General features: G+C 41.9%; 1 protein-coding gene across 1 annotated transcript; it reads right to left on the bottom strand.

Annotated features, from left to right (window-relative positions):
• Positions 1-793: 793 nt before the first annotated feature.
• mplkip (M-phase specific PLK1 interacting protein) lies at positions 794-3,389 on the bottom strand. Its single transcript, XM_018757671.2, has 2 exons — positions 2,826-3,389; positions 794-2,319 (listed from the first exon to the last, which is right to left on the bottom strand). The coding sequence occupies exons 1-2, from the start codon at positions 3,231-3,233 to the stop codon at positions 2,119-2,121; spliced, it is 609 nt and encodes a 202-aa protein (XP_018613187.1). The 5' UTR covers positions 3,234-3,389; the 3' UTR covers positions 794-2,118.
• Positions 3,390-21,765: the final 18,376 nt, after the last annotated feature.

Genomic DNA, 21,765 nt, shown 5'->3' with positions numbered 1-21,765 from the left:
AGGTGACACCAAAACCTGGATAACATGGATAAAGTGTTACAGCAAACAAAGTGTTCCTTTAACATAAAAGCATACCCCCCTGCAAACAAAACTTACCTTGAAAAGTTCATAACTGCTCCCCCATCTCAATAATCTGAGGTACGATAATAAAACCAATAGCGCCTTTAATTCTCAGAAATTTTGTTTCCAGACGCGCCAAAGTGTGAAACTATTTTCGGCTGGTGAAGAACTGAATGAGGAATAACGTCAGAAAGACAATTTACAGAATACGATGATCCGCTACAATAACTGCTATGACAAATGCAATATGTGCATCATACATAAAAGCACAGTGTAGAGCCGCTTTCCCAATTCATGACCAAAAAAAAGTTTAAATGTCCAACAAATACAATTCTATATTTGCTATATAATGGATGAAAAACATGAATCAGTTTTTTCTTCCGCCGTGAAATAGGAAAATAATCTCGTATCACATTAATTACATGCTTTATATTGTGCTTCCTCACAGTTTTGCATTGATTCACTGCAACTGGTAGAAAATAATTTACAAAACCAGCCTCTACAGGCCCTTTCCACCACAGGCCTTGTGCTCTTCCCCCAACTGCCAGTACTGTCAGCATTTTTCCCCAAATCCCATTCTTAACCTAGTAGCCTTTTTCTTGTCCACATCGCTTATTAAAGGTATTACTTTACTTTTTTCCCCTCAGAGAAACTTAGTTACTGAGTGTGAATGTAAAGTAACAGTATGAAGATAAACAGCAACAGAGGAGAGATGAAATTTGCTCTATGTAAGTTATGAAGTAAATAATACAAGCAGGCAGAGTGTGCTGTGGACAGACTGCAGAAAAGGCAACCTGCCAGTTACCTTTGGCATGCAAGTCTCTGAAAAACATGTTTTACTGGTCAATTATCACACTGGTCCAGGTTCACAATAATCCTGGGCAAAATACAAGTATATCACGCATAACACACAAAATATTTTATATATAAAAAGGTATGACAGGTCTGAAGCATTCAGTAGAAATGCTGCTCTAAAATGGTAACCTAAAGTCATTCATGACTAAAACAGAGGGGGGGGGAAAAAAAAAAAAATCTAAATATAAATCACAGAACACAGACACTCAATGGTGCATCCAGCATGTACTGAACAGCAAAGTGTTTTTATGAAATTAGATGTAGAGAAATAAAAAACAACACCTATTTGACTCAACTTTTCTTGTAAAATATTTACATTTAGAAAAACCTGAGATGGTGACAAGTTACACAATTATTTCAAAAATCTATGTACTGTAGTTTTTTTTATACATAGGATATGCAGTCTTTGAATCTTTTGGTGGTTCAACACCATCCAAAAGAGTCCTTTGATTCATATTGCCATTGTACACCAAGTTCCTGTGACTAAGTCACAATCATGTATTACCACTGGTGGTATGTACAGTTCATACAAGTGTTGTACAAACACTGGTCTGCTGGAGTCTCTCAAAAAAAAATTTAAAAAAAAAAAGTGGGGAAACCACCACTGGATTGCCACCCCATGTAAAATTACTGGTGAGAAATATAGTTACAATATTAACATCATTAGGTAATGGAAGGAAATGGAAATCTACATGCCAGCTTTTGGACTTGCCGGCACATCTACAGGTGGTGTACAGCAGTACACAATTATGGGCAAGTATAGTCAAAACAAGTTCCTCGTATTTGCAAAACAAATCAACGCATCCTTGTTTGCAGACTTCTCTTCCCAACGACGACGGGTAATGAATCCGCACGCGCACACACACGTTTGGTGGTGGGCTACGTTCGTCTCGTACATGGGCTGCAAGCGACTACGTTCTGCAGCGAGTCCTGTAAGGGGTCAAGCCCTACGTGGTTTTTAAAAAACAGGAGCTTTCAGCTGTCTGCATGCAAAAAGGAGGTATTCGAGAGGAAGAGCTGCTGCTTTGAAAGATAACAGTCAGACTGGTTGCTGGTGGTTTTAAACGACTTCAAGTCTGTTGTACCGGTAAGGCAGTATGCAATAACCTCATTTCTATACTCCCATTGCCAAGCACTCATGTATCCAAATAAAAACCATCAAACTGTACTCCTGCAGTAACGTGTGTCCATAGTTGCGCGAGTCTAGTTAAAATACCTCCCTTTCCTACCCGTGTGTGTGGCGTGCTCTGAGCTGCACTTGGGGTTAATGTCTGTGACTGCAACTGGCTGCAGAGATGCCCAGGGGTCCTGCAGCATTGACGGGCTGTAATACTTTTCCACATCATTTGCCAACCTCTCCCTGTCACGCGTCGACCCAAACGGGGTGGAGGTCCGCGGCGAACCCTTCGGGAAAGAACCATCATGCAGAGACATGTTAATGGAGACATTCAACCAGACCGCCGAAGGCTGCCTCTTGCACAAACAGAACTTGGCGTTAATGTCAGCGCAACAATAAACGCGCCAATAAGGGGAAATGCAGTAATACTGGGGTGCGATATTTTTTTGCACATCATATTTCATCAACAAACATTTACTCAGGCGCTCCAAAAACTTCCCTATTAGTCCTTTATAAACACTGTGACTGTGCACTGTCAGATGTTTTTAAAAAAAAAAAAAAAAAAAAAAGAAAAACAGCTGTACTTGCTTTGAGCTCTCTCAAATATTAAAAGAAAATTTCAAACTCTAATGTGTAATTGCAATGCAATTTAAAATCTCTGCCAGCAGCCGAAACTCACATTTTCGGAGCAGCTCGGACTGATCTCATGTTTAAGTTTATGTTTCATGGTCTCAGTCTGCTTAAGTTAATTTTGTCCGAGCTGGAAACACAAGTGGAGCTGTGGTGTATTTACCTGATGGTAGCCCGTGTGATGTCCGGGACTCTGAGAGTGATAGGGGGCTTTTTTGTAGGGAGGAGTAAACCTGGGGCTCGCAGTTTGCCGCCGCCGCGGCGTGTGGCCCGGGGACGGGCTCTGGAAGCGGCTCTTTCCCCCGCTTCCTCCACCACTGGCACTGCCACTACCATTGCCGTTGCTCCCATAAAACTCCCTCGGTGGAGTATTGGGAGAACCGCAAAAGTGCCCGTGGCGAGGCCCGAACGACGGAGGCGGACCCTTCGAAAAGGCCCACGGAGGAGGGGGCGGCGGAGGAAACATGCCCGTTCTGCCGCTATCGAACCCGGCGCCGGGACTACGAAACCCCCCCGGTCTCGGGCCTACTCCGCCAGGTGGAGGAGGATGTCGGAAATTCGGCCTCTGCATAATTCTCAAAGACTCAGCTGTCCCGGTATTACAAAGAAAACACCCTCTGGTTATTTTTTTGTGCTCCTGAAAAAAATTGTTAATGTCTGAAACAGTTCATTTATTAATAAATGTGCAAAGCAGAGTAACAAACCACCTCCATGTTGAAAATGAGCCGCAACCGGAAACGTGCAGCGATGTTCCGCATCCCTAAAACAACACGTACCCGCGCAACAAAGGGTCCTACTGTTCTTTTCAGCTCCTCGGTTACTTTTATATTGCCGCACATATCGGTTCGTGTGGAAAAGTTTACTGGAGCGAAAAACGCAGGTGTCGAAAAGTTTGAAACGCGCAAATTCAGAATAATACCACGTTTTAAAAAAATTAAAACAATATTCGTGGCATCCCGAGACGCAGTGGGATCTATTTCAGCAGAACATCGATGTCGTATTTTTTTTGTTTCTTATTTCTATCTCTGATTAAAATATTGAAAAACAACATTTACAGAAAGATATATTAACCCATATTAAACCGTGTCTGTTCGTTTTATATCTGAACTATCAGTATCACAAAATCAGCGTCTGACATATTATCCACGATGTTCACGCAATTGAAAAACATTTTCAAGTATGAAAATGCAGAAAACACACGAGATTCATCTAAAAGAAATATGTAACAGTTAATATGAGCTACTCATTGCAGTCTGGCCCGGAAAATAAGTTCATTATTATTATTATTATTATTATTATTATTATTATTATTATTATTCTACTAATATAATAATAAAACATTCTTCTTATATTATTATACTAATATAAGATAATTATATTAAAAATAAAATATAATAATAATAATAATAATAATAACAGTGTTTGTGAGACTTGACAATGTCAGAATTTGTTTCCCTGCATGTTTAATGCATACATTAATTGTTCTGTTGATTCTAGAGTGTAAATCAAGTCAATAGAAGTGTTTCCTCTCCTCTTTGTTATGTAGTATCTAAGTAGTCCTACCCTTTCTTATAGCACTCAAGAAGTTAATGTTTATGTAAATCATTTTAAGCCATTTTTTAATATGCAACACAATACACGTTTGCTTTGAGCAAAGCTACATAGTAAAAATAATTGATGAAACTACACGATACAAGATGCTTTAGATTAGATTTTCTTATGAATCAATCACTGTTTGGTATATCTTATGTGTTATCCATTGTATATTATAAATAAAATTGAACATTAGTGTCATTAGATGTTCAAAGTCCCTGCTGGATGGAACAAAATCGTCTTGGAAAGAATCATCTTTACCAGATCTAATGTGATTTTGTGGTGCAGTAATTAATTAGAGCGGTAGATGGGTGGCCTTTTAATACTATTCCGGTCTCCTTCATATCAGATACTCAACTGTTTAACGGTGGTTGTCCAATTCGACATGGATTTTTTTTATTTGTTTTCAGCTCTTTTGTCTCCAGTGAACCTGGACATTCTTCTGATACTGTGTGCCATCATTTTCTTGCAGGAAAATAACATTTTCTCTTATAAATCACAGCTGCCATGTAAATCTGGTGGACAGACCTGGTGCTGTTTCTTCTTATTCCTTTGAGGAAATGCTGATGTTTGAATGAATGGTGGCCATGTTTACATTTATATTTATTTATTTAGCAGATGCCTTTCTCCAAAGCTCCTTCCAATGAGCTCTATGTAGTGTTATCAGCCCACACACCTTATTCACCAGGGTAACTTACACTGCTAGATACACTACTTGCACTGGGTCACTCATCCATGCGGTCCGGAAAAACCCCCCCTTGTACAAAACCCCCTCTTTTGATACACAAAGTAGGACAAAACCTTCTTAATTAAATAAAAAAATGACAAAAGCCCCAGTTTTTTTCTGTTTTTGCACTTTAATGCCATTTAATACCATTATACCATCCATCCATCCATCCATCCATCCATCTTCTGTCCTGCTTGTCCTAAAAGGGTCGCGGTGGCAGCAGGAGTGAGAGACCATTATAATTGGAAGAAAAAATATGAATTAAGTCATTTAATTCTGAATCAGTCCTAGAAAATATTACAATCGTTCTCCGTGTTGGTTAATTTCTGAATGGTGGAGGACACTGCATCAGGTGGTAGTAAATGACATTTAAATAAACCATAACACTCAATTATGTTTTTAATATTACTTTTTTCAAAGATATGATATGATGTTCTTTTAATTATGCTTTTTTGTAATTGTACAAATAATTTTTTGTTGCAAAACAGTATGCTGTAAATTTATAATGCAAGTATTCATGTATAGGGGGTGCAGTGGCGCAGTGGGTTGGACCACAGTCCTCCTCTCCGGTGGGTCTGGGGTTCGAATCCCGCTTGGGGTGCCTTGCGACGGACTGGCGTCCCGTCCTGGGTGTGTCCCCTCCCCCTCTGGCCTTACGCCCTGTGTTACCGGGTTGGCTCCGGTTCCCCGTGACCCCGTATGGGACAAGCGGTTCTGAAAATGTGTGTGTGTGTGTGTATTCATGTATGATACAATACAATACTTACAATGCCTTTCTTATTACAGTATTACAGTCTCATTACACAATAAATGTGGTATTTTACAATTCAGATAAGTGTTCCTAAACTACAAATAATCAGAAGAATAAAAATTTTGTTCATTTGTCCTACACTCCTCATCCATGCATCAGTGGAACACACACACTCTGGGTGAACCTGAACAGCATTTCTTCAGGCTGTGAGTGGAAACCAGAGCACCTGGAGGAAACCCACACAGACAGAACATGCAAACTCCACGGGGGTCAAACCCGCACCTTCTCGCACCACCGAGGCACTGTGAGACAGCAGCACTACTTGCTGTGCTACCCTGCATGTTAAATGATGATCATGGCCTGTCCACAAATCCTAACTGATATTGTAACATCCTCATTACACACACACACACACACACACACACACACACACACAACTTGTCCCATACAGGATCATGGGGAGCTGGAGCGTAACTAGGCAACAGAGGGCATAAGGCTGGAGGGGAAGGGGACACACCCAGGACGGGATGCCAGTCCATCACAAGGCACCCCAACCAGGGCTCAAACCCCAGACCCACGGGAGAGCAGGACCCGGTCCAACCACTGCACCACTATGCCCCCCTTTGTTGTCATTGCATTATATCCAACTACGGTGTCTGTCATACCCTTTGATGCGTAAAAATTCCTCAATTTACTTTTACTTTGCCATCTCTACTCTAATAAGCAGCACGCTTTTCTCACTGAAAATGTCCATTAGCAGTCCATTTCAACCCACTAATGACCAAGGTGTTGGTCTTCAGCCTGTTCATTTCCTTCAGCCTATAATCGAATTATTTCATTTCTGTATGTGTTGAGCTTCCATTTATTCGTACTTTACATATGATCATAATCTTATTTTGCAGCTTCGGATTTTCTTTTCCTGCACGGACACATCGGGTGCCAGACGTCCAAGAGGCATTATTGCAGTTAAACGTGTTCAGTACTCGAAATGATCCTCAGCTCTTTCGCACTTCTGTGTCGGGTTCCTTTTGGCCCGAGGATCCCATCTACTGACACTATATCTATGTTTGTTCTGGACAGTCTGCTTTTGTGGCTTTCCTGAAAAAGTAAGGAAGTGGTTTACCGTTGCCTCCTTCCACGCAGCGTTAGGTCATGTTTTTGCCATTGTCACTGAAAGCGATCATCTATCGCCAACACCGCCCCGCATTGCCCATAGCAGATGTAAGCAAAGAAGAATATTTCTCCTTCGACAGAAAAAAGCAGGTGGTAAAAACAAAGCACAGACAACGCTGAAACCAGAACTGATAACTTATTCCAGTGTAAATTGTGCACTTTAACACAAAACACAGAACAAACCACCGGCTGCCGGATATCAGGCACAACCAGATCTGCCAAATAATACAACCTATCAGATGCATGAATCCCCCACTGTGGTAGACTGCCATTAATCCTATATTCATTTAATATATTCACTACATATTCCAAATTTTTACAGAAAAATAGACTGTTAGGGGTTAAGCACAAAATATTAACTAAACAAAAAATATATAATAGCATAATTATGTTGTATGGCACAGTGAGTTTGTGTGTTCTCCCCGTGTCTGCATGGTTTTCCTCTGGGTGCTCTGGTTTCCTCCCACACTCCAAAAACATGCTGTTCAGGTTCCACCATAGTGTGTGAATGACAAAGAGAGAGAGTGTGTTCCGCTGATGTATGGATGAGTGATCCAGTGTAAGTAGTGTATCTAGCAGTGTAAGTCACCGCGGTGAATAAGGTGTGTGGGCTGATAACACTGCATAGAGTTCATCGGAAGTTGCTTTGGAGAAAAGCGTCTGATAAATAACTAAAAGCAAATATTGTACAAAATATCTCATCGCTCATACAAAACAACACACACACACACACACACACATTGGCTGAAGTCACTCATCCCAAGGGGGGGTTGTGGCAAACGGGAGCCTAACCCGGCAACACAGGGCACAAGGCTAGAGGGGGAGGGGACACACCCAGGATGGGACGCCAGTCCATCACAAGGCACCCCAAGCAGGACTCAAACCCCAGACCTCCCAAAGAGCAGGACCCAGCCCAACCTGCTGTGCCACTGCACCCCCCTATTGTACAGAACTATTACCATGAAAAAATGTGTATATTATGATATGAATTGATGATGTTAAAATCTGATATTTAAGTATTACAGTTGCTCGGTGAAAACGATATATTCATGGTAACTGTGCACGGCTAAGATGATGAAAACACTGGGGAAGTAACTGATTTGATACGACCTCATTTGAGCGTCGGTAACAGAAGGCAATGGGTCATTACGTCCCATATGCTGTGGGTCTGCAGGAGGATCGGTGGCAGAACCGGGTTTTGACCCCACTTGCCTTTTTCGAGCATGTAAAGTACAAGTTCTCTGTAGACACATGTGCTTTCGCTCAGAACAATTTCCACTTTGCACATTTCACCACCTACATGACTTCAGACACCAATTCTTTATTCTTTTTTCTGAAGTTTCTCTTGGGTAAATGACTGCTAAAATGTTCCTTTTGAGTAAGTTTCCTTTACCTTGGAAAAACCTTACCGATTTTTCTTCTCCCATCCAGACCAGTTAAACCTGGAGTGAGATGAAACAATTCGGTCCAGAGCAGTTTTTGTAGACCCATAATGTGAAATTCTAGACAGCCACTGAACTGCATCTGAGGTTCCCCTTCCTAGTGCCGAAACACTTTGTTTAATTTTTGTTGCACCGACACAGAAACAGCTTGTTTATTTATCAGTACGTTTTTGTTTGTTCACTGGGCATCGTCACAATCCGCCGATCACTCCTTTGACATCACGAGACGAATATTGCTCCATACGACATACCTTGTCTATCTTGGGCGGCATGGTGGCACAGGGAGTTTGCATGTTCTCACCCTGTCTCCGTGAGTTTCCTCCGGGTGCTCTGGTTTCCTCCCACACTCCAAAGACATGCTGTTCATGTTCCACCATAGTGTGTGAGTGACAGTGTGTGTGTTCCACTGATGTATGGATGAGTGACCCGGTGTAAGTAGTGTATCTAGCAGTGTAAGTCACCGCGGTGAATAAGGTGTGTGGGCTGATAACACTGCATAGAGTTCATTGGAAGTCGCTTTGGAGAAGAGCGTCTGATAAATAAATAAAAGTAAATATCACATGAAATATCTCATCGCTCATACAGAACTATTACCATGAAGAATTTCCCGGATTTCCTCTGCATTTGAATGAAAGACAGAGGAGCACCAGCTGGCTTTAGCGCAGAAAACCCTAAAGTGTGTTCTGATTTCACGTTTTTACAGCTTTTGTGTTCTAGATTTAGCATAATAATATTTTAAGTCTTTGATACCACCAAGTTTACTGTCCTTAGCAAGTTAAATTTTAATAGGTTGACTCCATTGCGGTAGGAGACTAAACCATTAAAAATCTGGTTGTGCTTGGATGGTCCAGTAGTGTGGTTTCAACCTCCCCCCCCACCCCCCCCCCCCCCCCCCCCGTGCCCCTGCGCCCCCCCAGATGCCATGTTTTTAAACTTTGTTCGGATTCATTACAACAAATCAATTAATGTTTAAAGTAAGCCCTGCGAACAAAGTAAAGGGCGACATGTGGACAAGATTAGTGGCCTCTGCTCCAAGCACTGTGGTCAGAGTAAATTACCTTGTCTTGCTCTGTGAAAGTTAATGAAGCAAAACTTTTTGCGTGTTTTGAAAAAAGAACAAAGTTTACTAAAACTGTATACCAGGAAAGTGAAAAAGGTGTCAGATTCTTTTCTTTTTTTTTTTTTTTAAATAAGAACCTGCTTGTGAATAATTAAGTTGATCAAGGCGCCATAAAGTGACGAAAGCTTTCTGCTCCTGTTTGCTTTTTATGAAATATCCAGCCACATTCTAGAATGTTCTCTAGCTACTCTGGCATGGAGAATGTGGATGAAGGCAAAAAAACATTTGTTTTCCCAAGTTTCTTATAGCGTTTCACTTTCGTAAACTTTATACATGCAGAGTGAAAAGTTGTTTTTTTCCCTACTGTCTGCCTTGTTTATTTGGATTGGACCGTGGCTGCCATGGCTTGGCAGAATCGAGAAGGAAAGTGATATTACTTCAGATTTACTTTAATACATACACGTGTGCAGCAGCGCACACACACAAACACGCACACTAAAGCATGTAGTTAGAGAGCTGGTTGCACAGTGGTTAGCTTTGCTGCCTTTGGACCCAAAGGTTGTAGGTTTGAGCCTCACCTCTGGGTCTAGTACTCTTAAGCAAAGTACTTACCCTAAATTGTTGCAGTAATAAAATACTTGGCTGTATAAAGGGGTAAATAATTGTAACCTTAACACTGTAAGTTGCTTTGGAGAAAAGTGTCAGCTAGATGATAAATATGTCATTTACAGCTATTCACTTGGTTGTCAAGTGAGAGGTTATGTCACTGCTGAGGCCAGGAGAGGGAGGGGATTGGACCCAAGTGTGGGTTTGATTGTAGGGACAGGCAAAAACAGAGGTTGTGGACAAGCATGAGTCTTTGAGGCACAGACATTGTTTCCATGGGCAAAGCAAAACTCAGTAACCAGGAGATCAGGCAAGGGTCAGAGAGCAGGAAAGCCAAACCACAAAACAGGGGGGTGTTTGCAAGATTCCACACCCAGTACCAGGATGGCACTGCCTTTATACCTGGCTGGGCTGATTGGTACCAGGTGTTGCCGTTGTGCTTGCAGGTGCGGGCGTGACAGGTTAAACCCTGGGCAATTGAATAATATAAATTGTATATATTGATATTTAGTATAGAAATCCAAGCTGAGTGTCGTTGGGTAGGAATTGCATTATCTGCCAGTATTACTCATGTATTTCCTTTCAATTCTATGTATTGATACTCAGGCTAAGTTCTTGTTCATATCTGTTTTACAAAATTCTGTACTTTCTAAATTCTATAGGTAGCTACCCATGTAAAGTGCACTGGTTTAAACAGTGACATCAAACAAACTGACTTTCCTTTGAGAATCATATGTTTGCGCCTACATTTCCTACATCTGTTGGTAGAATACACTCTTGCTTTTGCTGAGATGTATGTCGTTTCGGAGGAAAGCATCTGCTAAATTACTAAATGTGAATGTAAATGGAATGCAATCCTGTCAAAGACTGAATCTCATTTCCATTAGGAACCTGCAGCCATATTCCAAAATTCAGGTCTACAAGCTCTGTCCATGAAGCTTCAACAAGCTTGAGGAAATCTGCCAAAAGGAGTGGAAAATTCCAATTTCTGACTGGTTAGTAAAGTCGGTAGATACCTGCTGCAGAAAACTTCAAGATGTTATTGTGGTGAAAGGTGGCTCTTCCAAATAATAATGTGAGGGGGTGAATACTTATGCAAACGGCCTATCGGTGTTTTTACTTTATCAGCTCAGATAACTCTTCTTGTGTCAGGTTTTTTTCTGTTAGTGACAAAATAGTGAGTTGGCAACAAAATAGCACGTGGGAAGAGCTGTGTATCCAGCATCACGTTTAGAAAGTATCACTTGTAGTCCAGCAAGATCCGCAGACCTTCTTAGGGTCTGAATACTTCTGCAACACGTTGTGTACTTTTCACAAGCTTACGCAATGGCCTCTGCAACATTTTGTGTGCAGGAATGAAACACTGGCATGTTGAGTAAACGCCAGTGAAATGAATGGAGTGACTATGTAACCTTTATGCGTCCCCTGGCAGCGTGTAGCTGTGGTCGTGTCAGCAAGGCAAGTTCAAAGCTGAAACATTTAATCCCCCTTTAAAGGAGAACAAATCAAACAGGCGACTGTTTCTCACCGACGGATCCCCTGTTTTTCTGTTGCCATTACATGGAACGCATGCCTCTGCCTCATAAATCATCTTGGGAGCAGCTCAGTCAAAAAAATCCCAGACAGTGGACACGTAGTGAGCTGTCCACAAAGGCCTTGGGGCTCCGTGCTACAAATGGGACTAAACACAAGCTCAAAAGCAGGAGGTCCAAATGATCATCTTTTATGGGATTGTTTAGACCTTCTTCTGTCTTCAAGTTTGGTTTCTCTTAGTTTATGTGCAGTCTCCCTTCCACCGAACGGAACTTGAAATGCGACACTGGTTAGAACGGTTAGCGATTCTCCTCGGGCCCCAGCAGCCTCTGACGTTCATGTCTGGCCTCCTGGAGGACCCTGAATCCCAACATGCCAGCACTGGTTTCATAGAGGAAAGGAAAGGAAACCTTGACAAATAAACTCACCGCTCCAGCGTGTGGGAGATCCAGCAAAACAAACACATCTTTTTTTCCGTTCACCAACGCCTCAAACAGTTCTGTTTATTCAGCTCGATCCATCAGCAGGCTGGGGAGGAGAAAATGCTGACAGTAATAAATCCAAATCATCATATTTGCATGGTGGGCCTCCAAAACTCACAACCAGCTGGGCCCATTGCCCCTTTCTCCAGCTGGGGCATGAAATCTGTTACAACACACTGCAGCATCCGTGGGCACTTAATGTATACTTCAGATCCTCTGAATCTGAGGGAGGGTTTGCCATAGTTTGCATGTACCTTCCAGAAATTATGAGGTCTCCACAAATGTGTTCCACATATTAGTGTTGCACATGCAGCTGCAAAGATGCTGAGAAGATCTGGAAAATCTACTGGAAACTCTTAAGTTCAACATGTACACCAGCCAATTGGGGTCATTACTGGCTTGGACTGTTGAATGAAAGAAGAAGCATAAACTCATAATATTTCCATTTCTGTACCAACACACAGTGTCCTGGACCAAGGTGTCGGCTAAACAAACAAAAAAATAACGTTTTGGAATCGTGAAGAATTTTTGGAATATTTAACGCTATATAACATATGTAACACTTCCCAGTCTTTTTTCATATTGCGCTGGAAAGAATTTTTTTTTTTTTTGATTTAGCAGCATATTGCTGTTTAGTTGCTATGGAATTATAGTGCTCTTCAAGAAGTTAGCACTTTACAGTATTAAATAGTTAAAGGAATGGTTTTTATGGGAGAAGGCTGTAAAATCTTTACGATTATATTTTATTGGACGTAAGGCCAGCATTAAATCTATTTTAACGTGTTCAGTTACTATCCACTGTACACTTAATTGCTAACATTTGTAAAGATTTTTTTTTCTGGTGAGAAGATTAACGCATTAACAAAAGTAATAAGATACAGTATACTGTAATTGCATTTGCAGGCAGTCCCTGGGTTACAAAAGTCTGACTTACATACAACCCGTACTTATGAACCACCCCCTGTAAAGCCTACTATTTTAAAAATTTGAGTTACATACAATTGTTCGTAAGAAAAAACGGGCGCTACTTTGCGATGCGCATTAAAACATTGTCTAGAGCGGTTTGTCGCCTCGTGAGCCCGAGGTAGGACTAAGACTCGTGTCTCGTGTATTACCGTATTTGGCTTTAATTGTTTTTTGTTTTTCCCTCGTAACCATGGCATCAAAGTGTAAATGTGATGCAAGTGATGGTGATGCGTCAAAGAAAAGGAAAACGATCACAACTGAAGCTAAAGTGGAAATAATAAAGCGATCGGAAAAAGGTGAAACGCCAAAGAACATTGGAGCAGCGTTCAGCTACAGTCGGTCAACAACTGGAACAATTTTAAACGAAAAAGCAAAAATAATGGTGCCTGTAAAATGCTCTGTCCCGATGTCTCTCTCTCTAGCTATTGTAAATACTGTAGTAACATTTATCATTATTGTAACGACCCGCGTTACTGGGTTTGTGTAAATAGTTGCATTATGGGAAAATTGTAAATAATGTGTGTAACCACTGGGGGCACTTAGGGGGAAAATGATGGGGTGACCGTGTTTCCTGGTGTGTGGGGGGAGAGCCTTAGGGTGCTAAGCTGGCTGGAAAGGCAGGTCCTAGAGGAAATGGGTCCTCGGACTGAGAGTATTGTTTCCTTGGTGTTGTTGTTATAATAAATTGTTCGTCATGACTGCTGTCTCCGCCTCCCTCTTTGTCCCATCCGGGGGTTTTCTTTTTCTATGTCTTGCTCTGTTATAAATACTGTAGTTACACTTATTATTATTACTATGTTAAAAATGTTTTAGTGTATCTGGAAGTGTTTCTTTAATGTGTTTTTTGCATAGAAAGGTACATGATATACGATTGTCATGTTTGACACAAGCAGGCTAGAGACAGGTCGGTAGTGGACCCAATCGCGGGTTGGTTTTAATCTTTCAGCGAGGTTCGTAGGACTGGGCATAAACGAAGTCAGGGACAGGCGAAGGTCTTGCGGGGCACGAACGTCACAATACAGGCAATCCGAAGGTCAGCAGTCAGGGAGAATGGGCAAGAGTGAGAAACCAGGAACACGGGAACAAGGAAGGCAAAGATGCTGATGCTGCAAAACCACGAAGGTGTTTGCGAGAATCCGCATCATGGTGTGGACTCAGAGCTCGTTATATCCCAGGGGTTCAATTAACCGCCGGTGCTTCGCTCGTTCCCTGGGGCGGCTACAACGATATACTAAGACAAACATTTGACAAACTGATGCCAGATACCCATCATACCTAACTGTTCCGACTTACGTACAAATTCAACTTAATAACAGACTTAGGAACGGAACTCGTTCGTAATCTGGGGACTGCCTGTGTTTAATAAAGGGAAAAACGTGTACTCATACAAGCGGAGTTAGTTCCAGGTGTTCCGTACCAGTGCGAGTGTTGTACCTCCAGCTAGTAAAAAGACGAAGGCGGAAGGGCAGCGTGCACTGCTGTCCGCAATCTCAGTTTTGTGCTGTTCCTATTTGCAGGCCACACGCGAAACAAAGACTGCAGTGACCTCCGGAGCGACAAAGGACTCTGAAGTTTGATGTGTCCTTCATCCGGTGTTCTTACACTGCTGGGACCGAATGAGTTTCGTTGCCATGTAAAAATGATAATTCAAGAACTCTTCAAAGACACAGAGTCGTATTATTTCTGTCCCTCTTTTGGGAAATTGTGTTATGCCACAGTCCTTTAGACTTAAGCATCTAAACAGTTGTCCTTTGGATGATACCAGTAATAATGAAGGATGTGGGTTTGGGAAGTGGTTCCAATTAGGTAATTGTTTGTTTTTTTTCTGTTGTGGTCAGGGATTCGTCTTCGAAATTTTTCCCATATCCTTCCTGCGTTTAATTGTATCCAGGTCTAGAAAAGCTCTGCGCAGCTACGGCAGGCTAATTTTGCAGGGTCTTGGTTGTTTTCCGAAAACTATCACACTTTTTGCGACCCCCTCCGCTCGGCGTCTGCTGCGCGACCTGAGCGCGTGCTTACCGCGCGGAGCTCGGTGGCGTCGGCCTCACCTTACGCGAAGCTCCGGCAATCCAACGTCCTGGGGTTTCTGGAGGCGCCCGGTCGCAGGCTGTGCGGTTGAACCCTGGTCCCCGCAGGGGGATGGCGCGCTGGCAGCCGGGACCGCCGTGACCACGGCGGGGCTCTAACGACAGAGCGCACGAAGGACGGCGGGTGCAAACGATGAGGAAAACACCACGCGGCCACCACTTCAGAGCGCGACATTTTCTGCAGTTGTATTTATGGAAATGAGAATGCGATCAACAGGAATTTGATGTGGGGCAAATTAGAACTGGAGGAGAAATTTAAGTGAGAAACAGACATTTATTTTAGGAGCAAATGAGTGTAGGGTCTTGTTCAAAGGCCTTCCTCCAACTGCTTATATTTATAGAGAATGTCCGTTTCTACATGCCTGCATAACAATGTCTATCTCTCTTCAGCTTCATTTCAGATTTTTGTTTAATTTTTTATATATTTTATCTGTCTAATAAAGTGGAAGATAGGCTGATGGTGAGTGAGAGTTCCCACCTTCTACTCAAAGGACCTAGGTGCGAATTTCCACTGCAGCATCCTTGAGCGAAGTACCCTGGTCAGTACCAGGAACATTTTCCCAGCTGTCTGAAAGGCTAAATGATTGCAAGCATCCTTCCATCCATCGTCAACACCCGCCTGTCCCGAGCGGGGTCACGGCGAGCTGGGGCCTACCCGACAACAAAGGGCACAAGGTCAAAGGGACACTCCCTAGATGGGACAGCAGTCCATCGCAAGGCACCCCAAGCAGGACTCGAACCCCAGACCCCCCCACACAGCGGGAACCAGCTGAACTCACTGCACCACCCCCCCCCCCCCCCCCCCCCCGATTGCAAGCAGCTTAACAAAAATTTATGTCACTCGAAGAAAAAAAAAAAATCACTTAAATGCACAAATAAGAATACAGCTGCGGTTCACATTTGTTCTATGGTGTCTTATTATTGAGAATAAGGTTGTAATAAACAAGTTAAAAACGTTAAAAAACTTGTTAGTGTTGTGTGTCAGCAGTGTGTGAATTATAGTGTTAAATTTCATCTAAAAATGACCTAAACGTATGCTTTGATGATTATGTATGTTTAAAAATTTAAATGTACGCTTAGAATGCGTTGCGACTTAACTAAATAGGACAAGTACTACCAAACAAGCTTGTTGTGACACCCAGAAGTGACCAAACATGCAGGGCGAGGTGGTGTATGTATGTGTAAGATATGATGTGAGAGAAGGTCAGTAAGAGCTGAGGTATTAGCTGCTTCTGCTTCCACGAAAATTCTGAGAACCGAGAAGAGGAAAATTACGAATACGCCTGTTTTTACGCCCTGTTATGAATTATGTGTGAGCTTTGCAAATAAAGGAAGGCAGTAAGGACTGATCGGGGAGACACCCGGATGACTGGGGCTCTCCTGTCGGTACCGTGGCTTCCAAAAAGACAGATCTGTCTCGGGTCTTTTTGTGTCTCGGGTCTTTGTCTATCTCGTGTCTTTATCTGTCTCGGGTCTTCTCCTGTTTAGTGTCTTTGTCTCGGGTCTTCTTCCTGAACATTATCTGGCAAGTAAGTTCAAATGTCCTGCGGTTTTCTTCCAGGTGAAAAGAATTTTCTTTCACAGAATACAATCTCCATGTGTAATTTTGTTCATTTTTACAGGTTAAAAGCACCCAATTAATGGAATTTAGTATCGATGGGCAGTGAAAAGAAACAAAAATCAATTATTCCAGTCCTTCTTGACTTTATCTAGTTCTAATTCAAGTACCTGTATTACAGCATCACAAAATTAAAAGAGCAGAGGATGCTGAGTGTGCAATAAATTCCAAAGACATAGAGACCGAGTCAAACCAAAATGTGTGTGTTTGGTTCATCTTGAGCGTGACCCAACATATCTGGGGTCATCTAACACTTGGGAGGGACTGTCTTAAGTCTAGTTGAGTAAAGACACTCGCCAGCATTAGACCAACAGATACACAGAGCGTCTTGTTGGATCTGACAACACTTGATACCATTTCCTATGCAAAGAAAGGAAAGATATTAAAAAATTCGGTCATATTCTTGTATGATCCCAACATACCGTATGTGCCCTTCCGACATACAAAAGCAATTTCCTCAATTCAGCTGGAGAGGATGGATATCATTGACATGCTTTGCTTAAGTTTCTAGGTTTTGTTTATTTATAATTGGCCAAATCATGTTATTTGTTCAAAGGGAAGTATGCTAAAGGAGCAGTAGCTAAGAAGTGGATTATATTTTGTATACTGTATTTGGAGGTTAGGGGAAATTTTTATGACGCTCGCAGAGAAGACAGTGGCATTAATTTTAAACACATGATCCCTGCAATTACAATAATCAGCTGAAATGAAAACCAGTTGAGGACCTAGATTGGCACATCCGCAATGGATACAAACCAGGGCGCAAGAAGCGTAGCAGAATTCCTTCAGCCTCCAAACATCTTATTAAACAAGATTAGACATGGTGTTCCTCTATAATACCACTCAAATTTTTCCTTTTTCCTCATCAGCCTTTAGCAGTCTCTTCTCGTATTATTAGTAGGGTTGTTTTCATGTCTGTCTGGATTAATTAGAGTCCTAAAGCTGGAATAATCAGAAATGAAAAGTGTGGGAAGGTCAGAGGGCATTATTCCCAATCCTGATTGGTCTCCTGGGATTCACATGGAAGCCATATGCAATCTTGGAACGAAATTTGGGGGAGAAAAATTAAAGTAACCTAAGAACTGCTCCTAAATCTTTACTTCTGCTGATCACTCTCTTGCAGTGATGCTCTGGAAACCAAACCCGCAGACTGTTGATTTGGCTCTCAATGTCCCTTATCCAGAACTCTACTCAGCTTCTGGTCCAGACCATAGGGATATCCCACCTGGGCTATTGCAGCTCTCATCTGTCCGGGCTTCCATCCTCTGCAATCAAACCTCTCCAGCTGAGATGTGTCTGAGCTACCAAAGCACTCCCATGTATCCTCCATCCTCTTCCTTTAGCCGCCCATATCAAGTTCAGGACTCTGGTTAGAATCTATAAGACCATCAATGGATCTGATTACCAATATCCGATTACTCGCTACACCCCAACCACACTGCTATGCTCCTCCACCTCTATCCACTTGGAGGTTCCACAAACAAGAGGTCCAAAGTCAAAAGCACAGAGGATCAATGTGGTGGAATGACCGCCATCTTTCACTCAGAACTGCTGAAGGTCTCTCGACATTCAAGAAGCTTCTAAAAACACTTCTCTTTCAGACTCACATCTCCTAGGATCTTCTGTGTGCTTGATAAACCTGTATTTTGTACTATGTTATCTGTTGGATCTCTTTGGCGAAAAGCATCTTCTAAATGAATGAATGTAAATATAAGTAGTTTTGTCAGTTGCATTGGGCAAAAAATAAATTGCATAAAATAGTGGTCTAGGATTCTCTGCCTTTTATATAGCATTGCTACTTTGAAGTGAGTTTGAGATTTTCCAACAAAGACAAGTCAGACCATTGTTCCGATCATAGTCAGCAGATCACTATGCGAAGACCTCAAGTTCTGCAATTGTGTCTCCCTTTGGCACAGGAATAGAATTTTTCTCCCGTGACGAGTCTGCTGTACAGACTTCACAGTAAAATATACTGCTGACAAAAAACTATGAAAAAGTAACGCGGCTTTCTGAACTTCAGTCAAACGTGAGAATAATTTCATAACTGCAAAAACAGTTGAATGAAATGTCTATCTGATGGTAAATCCTTTTCTAGAAGAAAGATCTTTTATATGATTCAGACTCGCAATGCGGTTCCATGCTGGACAGTTCAGGCTACATTTGTTTTTGCCTCGAGGATATGGGCCACACATTTCCAGAAGAGGAAGAATGGGGACTTGTTTGATCTGAAAACATGTGTCCATATCATGTTCTACGTTTATGTCAGTTACATTAAACCATTCAGCGTTTTCATCGGATAACAAGTTAAGGATGTGCTTTTTCTTCCTCAAAACATGTGGAAAGGTACCAAAAAACTTAATGGAAGTTTAAGGAATGAGAAATCTGCCCAATGGAGCATTAGAATGATTGTCTTGGGTCATGATCTTGAAATTTTTTTTGACCAGGCTGTTAACCATTAACACTGCTCATCCGGCCTGGACCAATTTTTGGGCGTCCGCCAATAAAGGTCAAGATTAAATGAACTGAGAGAAATGAATCATGACACTGTTAGCAGTCGGTTCTGATCTTGACCAATAATGTGTAAACTGATGTGTTGTAAATCAATCTGCTGACTAGTGTTGTTCATTGCGCACTGCACTGCAGTAGATGATTGGAATGTGATCGCCAGCAGTTTACAGTGTTTTCAACTGTGTCTTTTTCTTGGGTATGGTAGTAGAATGCTATCCAAGATCTAGTCCTGCTACTTTCAGCCAGGCTCTAACTGTGCCTTTCCAAAGCCTTACACCAGTCATGCATTTCCGACCCCGATAAGGATCTCTCATGGTCTGTTCCTTGTTTGTCCAGCTTCCCCTCTACTGTTGATGTAGTTCATGGCTATGTGGGTGAGCCAGGCCACCTACGAGACCTAAGTGAAGTAGTAATGCACTTTAAATCTCCTTTGCTGTCAACAGTGAGCAGTGTTTAGCTCAGCAACTTCTCCAGCTGTGATCATAGAACTGACTCAATATTTAGTTCTGGAGATTCAATCTTTCACTTGAGTCTCAAGCTATCACAGGATCACCTCTTTCGCTTCCCCTGTCTCCCAATAAATTCCTTTTGAGTAAACTAAAGGTTGACATGTTTTGAAAAGACAACATATCTTTTTGAAAATGTGCATGCATAAATATGCTGCTGATTGTAAACCATGTTAATTTTTTCACTGCCACACACAGAAGGATTATAGACTTGGGTTATTTACACTTTTCATTGGACGGCTTTAATGCCTACAAGTTGAGAGGGAGACAAGACTCTATGGAGATGAATGAATGAATGAATGAATGGGTGACAGTCCGTCAGACAGATAAAGACCAGACAAGCTAATGAACCAATCAGAAGAGGAAGAGGCTTCGATTCTCATTTTAGCGAAGGCCACAGAAAAAACTGTGAGATGCAAGCAACACAGTAGAAGTTCAGCTGCAGTGTCTAACATCCGAGTGAAAGTTCTGGAAGAGCCAGAAGTCCCTTAATACCACAAGTTCATGCTTCATGCAGAGAAACAAATTCAGTATTAATATTCCTGCCTTAGAACTCGAGTAGAGTGATGTTGAACAGCAGGTCAACATCAGGTTTTGGAAGGTTTCCCAACTAGTAGATTCTGATGAGGTTTTTTTGACGGTTTCCAAGATCAGTGACCTTAAATTCAGCTAATAACAAAACTATAAACCTCTTCTTCCAAGTAGTTAGTCTCAACATCCAGACTGCTATGCTAAGGGGAGCAGAAGGCAGTGACCTGGGTGAAACCAGAATGAGCCAAACAAAAGCATCTGAGAATTGCCAGGAAAGACAACGCTCAGCCAAGCATGCTGGATGTCCTGGTGTTTCATTGTGGGACGGCCACAGGCCAAACGTCCAAGCGGCTTCAAACAAAACAAGCCAATTTTATTAGGCCACTTTTCATCGGTGTTTTTCATTCCTGACCACTATTCAAGGGCTTTAAATATTTCGGATGCTTTTTGTTGTAGTTGCTTCTCTGGCTGCTGCTCATAGATGTAAAACAGGAGTGGGCACTGCTGGTCCCCTAGGGCTTCAAGGTGTGCTGGCTTTCGGGTTTAATCTCAGCATTCAGGGACTTTAAAAACCTTCTGTGACAAAGGCAAATCAGTCAGTAAAAGGAAAAGTACAGGTGGTCCCCGACTTATGATGGGGTTACGTTCCGTGAAACCCAACGTAAGTCGAAAAAGCATTTCATAGACCTAACCTACCAAACATCATAGCCTAGAATACATCCGATGGCCATTACAGCCTGGCCACCTTCATGCTGGGCAGTTATCTTGAGTTTCTCCTCAGGAGTACTTGCCCTCCTCTTCTTCCCACCAGTAGCAGGAGACACAGTTGGGAGTTTCTGTGATATTATGGAAGTACAAAACACAACGTATTTGAATAGCACCCATGTGGCAGACTGGGAGATGTGGATCGCTGCCGTTGCCCAGCATCGCGAGAGAGTATCGTACCGCGTATCGCTTGCCCAAGAAAAAAAATCAAAATTCAAAATTTGAAGTATGGTTTCTACTGAATGTCTATCGCCAGCTCACCATCGGAAAGTTGAAAAATTATAAGTCGAACCATCGCCAGTCAAGGAGCATCTGTAACAGTACTTGTTGGACAGTGACACTTGACTGCTGGAATTGTTATTGATTATCATCATTGAATGTTTCTATAAGATTGCCATAAGGAATTGTTATTGATAGGCACTATTTAATATTTTCAGCAGGGTTGTTATAAGTGTTTTTTCTTGGGGAAATCCAGACAATAGCAATATTTCAATAATATAAAACTAGTTTGAGCATCTAGAGACATCTGTTTCTTTATCGGTTTCTTGCACAGAGAATATTTGAACTTTAGGTATGTAACATATGTTCCAAAATTGCATGCTTAAAGATGAACTCTTTTCCTTCTGTTTTTTCCTTCTTTTGGGCATTAATTCCAATGGAAACATTGTCCCTTAAAATGATTCTGTTATGATTTTCTTTTCTAGCTTCAGGAACTGAAAGGTTACTGGCCATAATGTTTTAAGGACAAAAAAAAT

The sequence above is a fragment of the Scleropages formosus genome, chromosome 7 (assembly GCF_900964775.1).
Source record: "Scleropages formosus chromosome 7, fSclFor1.1, whole genome shotgun sequence".
Lineage (NCBI taxonomy): Eukaryota > Metazoa > Chordata > Actinopteri > Osteoglossiformes > Osteoglossidae > Scleropages > Scleropages formosus.
Note: the sequence above shows the minus strand (reverse complement) of the source record. Positions and strands in the feature narration are given on the sequence as shown.